The 12419-nt window shown below is 39.9% G+C and overlaps 1 protein-coding gene across 4 annotated transcripts in view; it reads right to left on the bottom strand.

The window, feature by feature from the left end:
- LOC106570309 (glucocorticoid-induced transcript 1 protein) overlaps window positions 1–9342 on the bottom strand; it is a 28383-nt gene extending 19041 nt beyond the window's left edge. For 3 of the 4 annotated variants that reach the window (XM_014142487.2, XM_014142489.2, XM_045694806.1), the window contains exon 1: window positions 8494–9342. In XM_014142487.2, coding sequence (XP_013997962.1) covers window positions 8494–8890 — 397 coding nt within the window. In that variant the 5' untranslated portion in view covers window positions 8891–9342. The remainder of the gene's footprint in view (window positions 1–8493) is intronic. The other variant, XM_014142488.2, reaches the window with a different exon arrangement.
- Between the last annotated feature and the right edge of the window lie 3077 nt (window positions 9343–12419).

The raw sequence follows: 12419 nt of genomic DNA, 5'->3' as shown, positions 1-12419 counted from the left end.
TAACCAGGAAGTATTGAGTAAATGTTGGTATTTTGTTGTGCTGCAAAACCTCAATGTACGGCTATGATCGGAGGTTTTGAGGGAAGCAGTTGACATGTTTTTCAAAGACCTTAGCACAGCAGTGCTTTGCCCTCAAGTGTACTAGGTGGGCTTAGGGAGGCTGGCCCCCTTACCCTGCCCCTGAGCTGACTGAGAGGTCCTGTAGGCCTTAGTGGGATCAGATCCCACTGAGAAAGGCACAGGGCAGGGTCACCTGGGGAAAATCCACTGGATTACAGGTAAATACTAGTGCATTCTGAGGGAATTTATAATAAGGCCTTGGCTGTGTTCTGACACACTATGTCAAGCAGCAGTTAGCTGTATCAGGGAAGCAGAGGTCAGAAGAAGTAAGAAGTAACAGGAAGTAAGAAAGAGGAAATAATACGCTGAGCTCTTCTTGAAAGATGTTACTTGTGTTTCTTCTCAGGAAGCTAAAACAGCATGTCTAGTTGACTGTCTTGAAGTCTTTTTCCGACTAAACACAAAAGCTCTGGGATACTTTAGAATTGTCACATTTTAATCTAATTCACATTCAAAATCACAAAATATTGACATGTGCAATATCCATATAGCAAGAAATCCATATCACATGCAATATTTTCAAATGCCACTCAGCCACGTGCAATGTCCGTTTTTATAGTTTATTCCATTTTTTTCTCCTCTTGAGGAACAGTTGCATGCTGTTATGTTAGGTCAAATGCAGTCAACAGACTGTTCCAAACTAAAATGATGCTGCTTCTTAATATAAATCATGTTATTTTTATGATTCCAACAGTTCACCCAAAGGTTTTGATCTATATCGCAGGTCAAATCGTTAAGACACTCCTCTTCAAACTTATTGGGCTTCTCATCACTTCATTTGTATGAGTTGTAACTTGCTCATTTAAATGTTTGTTCTACTACACTCTACGAAAAAACAGTGCTATCTAGAACCTTAAAGGGTTTTGCGGCAGTCCCCATAGCAGAACCCTATCAAGAACCCTGGTTGGTTCCTGGTATAACCCTTTTGATTCCAAGTAGCATCGTTTTTGGTTCCAGATAGAACCCTTTCGACAGAGGGTTCTACATGGAACCCAAAAGGGTTCTACCTGGAAACAAAATGGATTTTGGAACCCTTTTTCTAAAGGCGTCTGCATGCTTCCCAGCCGAAACAGTTCGAGCATATATTATGACGACATTTTGTGACGTTTTGTTGGTTTATGACTTCAGAAAAGGTTTTTCGGGTGTTCGGGGACACACACAAAATTCTCAAGGCAAGCCAAAGTCAAGAGCATAAGTCTACACCCCCTCATTGGCGATTGGTCAACAGTAGGCATTCGTCAATGAAGTGCCTGTTGTCATTAAATGAGAGACGACTCGTCCTCATGCAAATTCTTTTCACTAGGGATATACTGCACCAAACATCCTAGTCAGATGCAAAACTGCGGGACAAACTTTTGTGCGGCAAAAAACGTCAAAATTAATGAGATATTTCTTGAATTACCTCTGATTATTTTGAGGAAGTGTATCCTGGCTATGGAGTCTCAAAATTGACAAACAGTACTATTGCCACATTTTTCTCGTTTTACAAGCGGTCTTTTAAGGGAGTATACAAGCTCAGCTAGGTGTCAGCCGAACTGAAGCATGCGGACACCTTATGAGTGTAGGTCTTCCTCACACCAGCTCTGTGCCTGTAATGGTTAGCCTAGTTACACTAGGAAGTGACACATAGGAGATTATTGCTCATAATGAGGCTAGTTGGAACCGGTCTGAGCTCCAAACGGGTCAAGTGTTCCGCCGAGATGTGCAGGCTTCTCCTAGGACCGAGTAGACCCATTAGGTATACTGGACAGGCCTCTCAGTCCTATAGGCCTACAGCGTTAGGTGTCTGCCTCCTGGTACAGACATGTTTCCCCTCAGTTTTTTCCAGTTTTCTGAGAGCAGATGGAGAGAGAGAGAGAGGAGCAAGACTGCCAGGAGCTGTCACAGAGCAGTCCACTGGCACCATCACAGCACTGTGCTCGCATGTGTGTGTGTGTGTGTGTGTGTGTGTGTGTGTGTGTGAACATGTGCCTCCTCATGCCTAATCATTTGGGTTACGTAGGTATTCAATGACTAACAAACTGCACCAACAACCTTAGGGGAGTTCTTTCAGTGCAGCTCAGAACAAGATGTGTGTTAGACTTTTTCCAAAAGTGACATAGTATAGGGAAAAAGCGATAGAGAACCTACACAGATGTCGTCATAGGTCTAGTTAGCAATACAAGCATTAATATCAACATAAGGGAACGAGAAAAACAAAGATCAGTTTGATTATATCTGTTGCAACGATGCGTACATCCCTATCACACGAGGGGGAAAACTGTAAGGGAATGGATAAATATGCAAACATTCAAAACAGACATTACGATGTCTTCTTCAAAGCTAGGTAGTGTGACACACTGTCACGAGGAAGGTTAAAAAAAAACAACGGCACCAGTCAGATAACAAAGAATAAACATTCAAGCTGAGCTCTTCAAAGTGCCTTATCAAAATAACATCCAACAGTTAAGGTCAGGTTTCACAAGGTTTAGCCTAAAGTGGAGACTTTAATGAAGGAAAAAGAGCCAACCTAGCCTGGTTAAACCAGACGGAGGGCTGCTTTCACGATTAAAACGTCATCTGTTTGGATGCCAGGCTAGGGCCAACCTGCAATCAGTTTTAAAAATAATAGTTAAACAGAGCTGGAAAATATAGAATACGATACAATATGGAATAGGCCTACTATAAGTAAGCCTGTTAAATAAAGCCACATGACAGTTACAACAATACAGTACTATTTAGGACCTACTACTAATGAAGACACATAATGGCAGTAAGAAAGACTCTTCTAAACCTACATACTTTCTCCTCAGGCCACAGGCTAACACCTACTGCTGAACATTGGTGAGGCAAGGACCAACTATGTATCAAACACACCCACAATGATTTAGATTAAGGTGATAGATGGCAATTCCTGGGGGAACGAACAGAGAGAAAGGAATGGTGTTGACTGACAGAGAAACTCTCCCACATCACACCAGAACAATGTTTAAGGGAACACAGGCTTACATATGGAAAACCTAACAGGACAATGCCACAGGTTTAGGCCTAGGTTACATATGTGACAGAAACAACAGCTAAAAAGTGCAATAACCATCAGTCTCAAGTCATTCAATAACCCTAATATGGTTATAGCCCCCATTACAATAGCATATTGACTATAGCGTAACCATTACTATAGCATATCTCTCACCGACTTATCATACCAGGGGAAAAATGCACAGGTTTACTTAATGTGACTACTTACAGTGGCTTGCATAAGTATTCACTCCCTTAGACTTTTCCACATTTTACTGTTACAACCTGGAATTAAAATGTATTTCATTGTAATTTTTGTCAAAAATCTTCTCAAAATACTTTGTAATGTCAAAGTGGAAGAAATATTTTAACATTTTTTAAAGATGAATGAAAAATAAAACACTAATATACCTTGGTTACATAAGTATTCACAACCCTGAGTAAATAACATACAAAAAAACACTTTTTGCAGCGATTAAAGCTGAGTCTTCTTGGGTAAGTTTCATAAGAGATTTGTGAATTCCTCTCCCAGTGTCTGGTGTAAGGCAGACATAAGCAGGTTTTCCTCTAGAATTTTGAATGTGCTTAGCTCCATCCTGTTTCTTTGCATCCTGAAAAACTCTCCAGTCTTTGACGCTGTCAAGCATACCCCGAGTGGGCTCCCGAGTGGCACAGTGGTCTAAGACACTGCATCTCAGTGCAAGAGGCGTCACTGCAGTACCTGGTTTGAATCCAGGCTGCATCACATCCGGCTGTGATTGGGAGTCCCATAGGGCGGCGCACAATTGTCCCAGCGTTGTCTGGGTTTGGCCGGAGTAGGCCGTCATTGTAAATAAGAATATGTTATTAACTGACTTGCCTAGTTAAATAAAGAATACCCATACCATGGTGCAGCCACCACCATGCTTGAAAATAAGGAGGCAGTTACTCACTGATTGGTTGGGTTTTCCCCAAACAGAAGGCTTTGCATTTAAACCAAAAGTGTATTTCTTTGCCTTTAATTGCAGTATTACTTTAGTGCCTTGTTGCATGTTTTGGAATATTTGTATTCTTCTTTTCACTCTGTCATGTAAGTCATTATTGTGGAGTCACTACAATGTTATTGATCCATCCTCAGTTCTCCCATCTCAGCCATTAAACTCTAACAGTTTAAAATCACCAATAGCCTCATGTTAACATTCCTGAGCAGTTTCATTCCTGTCCTGCAGCTCAGTTCAGAAGGACGACTGTATCTTTGATGTGTAAGGGTGGTTTAATACATAATCCACAGCATAATTATTAACTTTACCATGCTTAAAGAGATATTCAATGTCTGATTTGCTATTGTTACCCATCTACCAACCACTGCCCTTTTTTTACGAGGCTTTTGAAAAGCTCCCTGGTCTTTTGTAGTTGAATCTGTGCTTGAAATTCAATACTTGACTGAGGGACCTGACAGATGTTGTATGTATGGGGGACAGAGGAAGGGTTAGTCATTCAAAAATCATGTCAACATCTATTATTAGTCCTTGTAACACATTATTTGATTTGTTAAGCCAAATTGTACTCCTCAACTAATGTAGGCTTGCCTAAACAAAGGGAGTGAATACTTATGCAACTATATTTTAGATGTACATTTTGTATTCATCTTTAAAAAAATGTTAGCATTGGGGTGTCAGTCCAACCAGGCCTCTACATTGAGAGCACCCGTCATCATATCATAAAACAAGAATGAAAGAAAAACACATATTCCCACTTTGGAATGAGGCCCTGTGTGCATACGCTTTCCGGAAATTCCAATGATTTTTCAGCCAGACCAAAAAAAGAGATGTAAACTACAGAAGAAATAAGTTGAAATAGCCTAAAGTTTGGGTCTGGTCGCAGATACAAGCTTCTCTAGCCAAGATGAAAGCCTTTTATGTAGAAGCTATGGGACATTTATTTGACATTGGTGACAGAAAAGTATGTGATGATTCAAAATGATAGTTCTTAAATAAAGGTGTAGATGAAATCACTCTCACTGCGTATCCGTACAGTGTTAAACGGTTTACAAAGGGGGTTAATAATACAATAACACATGCTACTTAGCAGACGCTGTTATCCAAAGCCACTTACACTAGTTAGTGCATCCATATATTTTGAGTGTGTGTAGGCTATGTGATCCATGCGGGAATTGAACCCACAATCCTGGTGTTTCCAGAGGTTGAATGCACAGCATTCATGCAAGATACCCAATCCCTCTCTATCTGCACGACTAACTCATTCATTCAACCCCTTACTATTTAAAGGCAACATTGAACCATATTGGAGTTTGGAAGAGAGACAGGTTGTGTTCTCGGTTCAAGGTGATGATGTCATGTGTTAATCACTCATAATCCCTCTCACTTTAAGTGTGGCTGACAGTTCAGCACAGGGTCGCACAAGGACTGTCACTAGCAGAACAGCATGACAGAGCCCTATAGATTTGTCCAAATGTAGTGCACTATGTGCCATTTTGAAAGGCTGTGGCTCTGGTCAAAAGTAGTGCACTAGCTTAATATAGGATGTAGCTCACAGATCTGCAGTATGGATCCTTTCATCAGGAAGTAGGTGGTTGTTGTTGTGTTCCTTTAATGCCAAGCCTACTACAGGAAGCTGCCTTGTCTTTGGTTTACAGCTTCACGAGAGCGTAGTGAACTGGCTCATTAACTGTTGCGTCACACACACACACACTTTTCAGCATAGTTTACAACCCTAGCTCTCTCTGAAGTTATACCTGGAGAGAATTCACAAGTCCCTTGTAGGTAATGACTTCAGGTGTCAAAAGGAACATAGATTAGATTATATAACGACTACTTCAACATATTCACTGTCCCATTTGTTCATAACTTGACACGAGGGGCAATTTTCTCGGGCACAGAAACACTTTCAATGCAGAATATCCACTGAATATGCTTTTTAGTCCTGGACCAGATTTAGGCTTAATCTGTGTCCAGGAAACCGTCGATAAAGGGGCAAATACAAGAAATTGCTAGAAAGTGTAACTGCCCCCAACTTACTACCTGAAGATAAAAGGTTTTTCCATTAAAGCAGTTCATGCCAGAGTAATGTATTCTAAATCACTCCTAGCCTGCAGTCCTCTATAAGCCTGGTTTACAAGCTATACGCTTAAAGACCTGTAACCATAACATCCCCCTTTTTATACAACAAGGTATTGATTATTCTATACATGGTGGAATATGAGCCCAGATTCAATATGCTATGGAAATGCAAGCAACTCATGTCTCTAACATATATCTGTTAGGTTGACGCAGTGCAAAATCATTGCCTCAACATAACAACCCTGTAGCAATGAGTTAGGCCTGTCTCTGCAGAAAGCCATAGATAGGATATAGGCCTACCTCCAACACAGAACTGACTGAGTGTCAGTCAACTTTAAACAGATGGTTTTAAACACCTTCCTGTTATTTTTGGTTCATATAAGCTAGTTTCAGCTAAAGGTGATGTGTTAAAAGGGCCTTTTGAGTCAAGATGAATGAGAATGTTGTGGGAGTGTCTCTCCAGGGGTTTTCCTGGTCTTTAAGCATGATGATGTCATCTCCCAGAACCTTAAAAAGGTAATGTGATGGAATGTCGGAACATGCCACACTGAACCAAGGAACGCTTTCAGCAGCGACAAACCAGAGTGTGAGCTGGAAGGAAAGCACAGCCTGTCTCACACACCTGCCTGTCACCCATTATCAAACAAACAACACCTACTTACGCACAAACTTGTGCATGTTGCATAACCAACACAGACTGGGCCCAAAGCACTACCTCATTTAATTTAACCAGGATAGTCCACTCAGTAACAATGGCCACTGCTTTTCAGGGAGTCCTTAATGCTAATGTTGGAACTAAATAGTGTTAATAGATGAGTTCTAATGACTGCATAGCACATAGGGCCATCAACAATGACTGCATATGCATGGCACACTAACACAGAGGGTATCAATATTATCAAATAACTTTTTCTATCATGTGGTTGTCACTTATCATTCTTTGGAGACTAGACCCTACATGCTTGACCTGAGCTCAAATTCATAATTACTACAGAACAAATTACAAACTGTTAAAGCTGAGAAATCTAGCCCTTTGAATATCATATGCTTTTTAAGAGATTGTATGATAAGACATGTTAAGGCCTCCTTTTCCATTCCATTCAAACCCAGTCGTGGTGCCCCCTGTCCAATGCCCCCGACCTAAAAAGTACAGAACCTCTGTGGTGATCAGTGACCTCACCATATTGCATCCATAATATCTGGCTTGACATGGAGAGAGGTCAAGGCTTTCTAGGGGTCTGTGCAGTGGTATCCCACTGTTAAAATCAGTACTACTACCAGCAGACAGTCCTACTAAACCTGCAGAATCCGCATTGCACACCTAGGCTACTGAGGGCTCCTATTTTGAGAGAGGGTGCACAGAGACAGCATATTGTGGACCTGGTAGCTAAAGAAATGGATTGGAATACAGTCTCTACCTCTTCAAGAATCCATACCATCATAAGTTCTGGGAAAGAATAGCACTCCCCTAATAGCATTTCACCTCTTAGATGGATGTATTTACCTACCTGTCAAATAGAGTCAATTGCACTCTCCTGTAAGGTGTCAAATAACACTACAGCTTTAGAAAAACTTATTTTTCAACGAGCAAGAGCAGCACTCATATTTGCAATAGAATTATCGTGTTTACGTCTCGAGATGCGCTCGCTCCTGCTAGGCCCCAGTGTTGCCATGAGCGCGCGACCTTCTCCAGTCAACGACGTAATTATTTCAATTTCTTCGCGCTGGTAAACAAGCGTCCATTTCAGAGAAAATACCTAAATACATTTCCATGTCACTCTGATCATGATTGGTATTGATTGAATACTTTTAACATGTCCGCAGATGTGGTTGCAGTTATTCGTTTATTTTAATACGACGAACCAGTCGTGTTGATCCAATTGCCGCGCGCTGGCCTGGAGGTACAGTAACTGCATCGTCACCATAATAGCCACGGATACATAAATCGAAAGCCCAAAGCAGTTGTTTGCAAATTAAACAACATAGTACATAAGCACATAACTGGTTTCAAAGCATCGCCTCGATGCCAATTCATTATTTGAACATGACAACATTTGGCTACTGGTCCACAATAATTCATACGACATACGCAATACATTTCAGCATTTTCAGGGTTAGCTCGGTTTGTTATTTGCTATATCTGGATTGGCCTATAAACACACAAATGTTGGGCAAAACAATATGTGTTTGCGTGCTAGTGATGCTGATGCGTCTAGCAGAGACCCCCGATCTGACCCAATTAGCTTGCTAGCTATAACAACAGCTAGCCTGTCTCGTTTTGGATGCAATAAATGGTGGACAAACGGCACTACTGCACCTTTGAAAACAGGCGAGATCGGACACCGCTCAGGTGAGCTCTTGCTGTCCGGCGGTGAGCGTCTCTGCCTTGCGACCAGCCTGCCCTCCACCGAGCCGTTTCCACCAGGGTTGGCGAGCAGCAGCTGCGTCGGGCTGGAGGGACTGTTGCAAGGGGACGTCGATGTCGGTTCTGTATTGCTCGCGACTGTGAAGGAAGAGGAGCAGGAGCGGGTTGGGCTGTGCTGACTTCCACGCAAGAGCTGGTATGGCACCGTGGCACGAATAGGCTGCAACCGGATCGTGGTGGTACTGCCGTTGCTGCAGCCGGCTGGAGAGATGGTTGGGGAGCCCCCGCTGTCACCGCTTCGCTTGACCCGCTGTTGGGTTGAGTTGGTTGCTGATGATGCTGTTGACATTATGTTGATTGCCACAGTGCAACTCTTCCAGTTCACAAACTTGGCAAAAACAAAAATACTAAGTTAAATCTTGAATAAGCCTCAAGTTACTTGCGAGTACTTTCGTTTGTTTACTCAAATATATCAATGTGACATGATAAAGCAAGTTGGTAACTTTCACAAAAAAGCTGGAACATTTGTTCTTGTAAAAGTCCAGTTGAGTTTAGTTATTAATAAGCTGCCCAGAGTTAGTTTAGCTAGCTACATTTTCTCACTTTTTCTTCTACTTGTCCATGTTGAAGTGTTTCAACAAGTATGCATTCTCGAAAAACTCTCAATGAAAAATGTTCATATCGAACAAAACTATTTAAATCACGAAGTTCACTTATAAAAGCGCTATAACAACATAGCTAGCTAGTTAGCTATGTCTCTGTGTCGTCTGTCTTCCAACACGCAATCCCTTTCCTGTGTCCCTCTGGCAAACTACTGGCTGACAGACCAGGGCGGGACAAAATAACTCACTGTAAACCTCTGATTGGTTAATATAATACTAGAAGGGCGAGGTCATCGGGCACTCTCTAAGCATCCACCAATCGATTCATTGAAGTTGGCTGAAGATAGACTGCTCTCGAGCAAGCGATTGGTTGCAGAGTTAAATCTCAGAGAAATGGGTGGTGCACAATCTTCAGAAAAACAGAAAGGTCGTCTGGGTTTCTGTTGTTGACAACTGCAATGTTATTCTTATACCAGTCATCGTAAATTGAAACAACCACTGCACAGTTGAACTATTAAAATTCTGTAGCTAGATCCCTCCTAAAAATCCACATACTGCTGTACTAATGTAACAGACAGAAGCAATACTGTTACACTAACACATTTATTACAGCTTTATAAAGTACTAAGCGCCATATGTATTTTCACTACCAACAAGACAATAATAATCAAAATATTTTTTGTACATGTTTTAATAGCCTGCTTTTGTACAAATCTGATCAAGTTCTTTCACCCACGTACAAAAAAAAAATATGATGTATAGCTGATTCACAATCAAATGCATATACTGTTGAAAAACAAAGCGGATACAGAACCAAAATAAAATGTTACAGTTGCTATCGGTTGTGTAAAGTACTTAAGTAAAAATACTTGAAAGTACTACTTAAGTAGTTTTTTGGGGCATCTGTACTTTACTATTTATATTTTTGACAACTTTTACTTCACTACATTCCTAAAGAAAAATATGTACTTTTTCCTCCATACAAAAGTACTCATTACATTTTTAATGCTTAGCAGGACAGGAAAATTGTCTAATTCACACACTTATCAAGAGAACATCCCTTGTCATCCCTACTGCCTCTGATCTGGCGCACTCACTAAACACATGCTTAGTTTGTAAATATTGTCTGAATGTTGGAGCATGACCCTGGCTTTCCATAAATAAAAAAACAAGTAAATAATGCCATCTAGTTTGCTTTAGATAAGGAGTTTTAAATTATTTACACTTTCATACTTAAGTATATTTCAAACCAAATACTTTTACTCAAGTAGAATTTTACCAGGTGACTTTCACTTGAGTCATTTTCTATTAAATTATCTTTACTTTTACTCAAATATGAAAATTAGGTACTTTTTCCACCACTGGCTGCAATATGTAACTTTTTGGGCGACCGACCAAATTCACATAGAAATATAAGTCATAGATACAGTCTGTTGCTCTCATTGAAAGCAAGTCTAAGAAGTGGTAGATCTGTTCCAAGTGCGCTATAAGTTGTCTTCTGCATCTATTACTTTTGGTTTTGTACAGAAAATACAATATTTAGCAAACTATTAGATTTTTAGCAACCAGGAAATGGCAGAGCCATTTCTGCATATTGCACATGTAAAAGGCATTGGACAAGGACTGAAAAAGAAGTGAAGCTGAAGACCGGGTTCAGAATAAGGGGGTGTAAACTTTCCAGATATACCACAATGTAAAATAGTTTGATTTTAAAGTGCCATTCAAACTTCTTCACAGGTAGGCTACATTTTCAAAGAACCCACAACTGAATGTTGAGGTTTACCGGATGTACTATTGCATGTAACATCCTTCATAAACTCTTAATATCAATTTGAAGTTGCAGTGTTGGGGAGTAGTGAACTTCATGTAGTTCAACTAGTAATTTACCTACATTTTGAAGTAGCTTGGTGGTAGTTTAACTAAATTCAAATCAAGGTAGTATTTTCAGTAGTTAAATACTTTTTTTGCAATGTAGTGGTGTAGCTAACTACTAGAACTAAACTCTACTACTATTTTTGCAAAAAAAAAATATGGTTGAAATCAGCATCAGACCTGTCCAATTTTCACTTGAAAAATAGTTTGATTAATAGTACAAATTACATTCTGTTAACATCGAACTACAGAGGGATCTGTTCTTGACATTTTTCAACTATGACATTTCAGACTTACATGTGGATGTAGTGGACTACCACTTCAAAGTAACTTTAGTGAAGTAAACTGTATATTTTTTAAGGGTAGCTTTAGTGTAGCTTAATTTCTTCCAGTGTGAAGTAATTGGTAACAATATTTTCAGAGTAGCTTCCCCAACACTGAGTACTTGGTACATGATATCAGGATAACGTGCAAATACTTGGCTGATGTTCAGGTACTGCCATTATGAAAACAGAAGCAGGTAAGTATGGCAGATAGAGGATATGTTGTCATTGGGTTAGAGCATGTAAAACATTCTAACCCAATAACAACATATTTCCTATGTAGTAGCTACTACTAATAATACAAATACAGTACTCATGCTTTTACAGGTCAATCACCTTTAGAGAAACCTCAGTTAAATGACAAAAAAATAAACAGCAGGACAAGACAATTAAATAATAAAAAAACAATGTCTTGTTAATAGCAAACATGCATAACAACCACAACCACATAGATGAACCACTTTGTAAATAAACCCCCAAAATACATCCAAGTAAACCAAACAAACTAAAGTTACTCAAACGCAAATGTCCCCAAAATACAAAAGAAAACAAGTGTATATTTCCACGCTTGTGAAACAAAATCAACATGCAAGGTTAGGTCAGTGATTGAATTACAAAGAGAGGAAGAGGCCTGGGAAAATCCACAGTGTCGTTTAACACAGACAGAATACACTTGGTTTCCAGCTATGCAGAGCAAAGGATTGTCCAGAGAGGGTCAATACCAAACATTTCCTAATGTATACAGTAGAAAGTAACTTTACACAGGCAACCAAATTCAGATTTTTTTTGCCCAATTATTGTCAAAAGAGCTGATCTGATTAGTAAAATAAAATAAGAAATTAGAATTGAGCTGCCTGTATAAATGCAGCATCTGTGGATGATTTCACATGATGTGGAATACCACAACATTGCACTGAAAATACCAGTGCAACTTATGAGCCATTTTTTCAGATTCTTGAGTGGTTGTCTTGAGTTAACTAATTATGAGTAGTTAACTTCAAATAATTGTCATAAAAATAAACCGTTTATTATGCCATATAATTTGGCTTCTCTTGGCCATTTGTACAGCAGTCCAAAAGTT

This window comes from Salmo salar, chromosome ssa14, assembly GCF_905237065.1.
Source record: "Salmo salar chromosome ssa14, Ssal_v3.1, whole genome shotgun sequence".
Taxonomy (NCBI): Eukaryota; Metazoa; Chordata; class Actinopteri; order Salmoniformes; family Salmonidae; genus Salmo; species Salmo salar.
The sequence above is the reverse complement of the archived record's forward strand: the minus strand, read 5'-3'. Positions and strand labels throughout refer to the sequence as shown.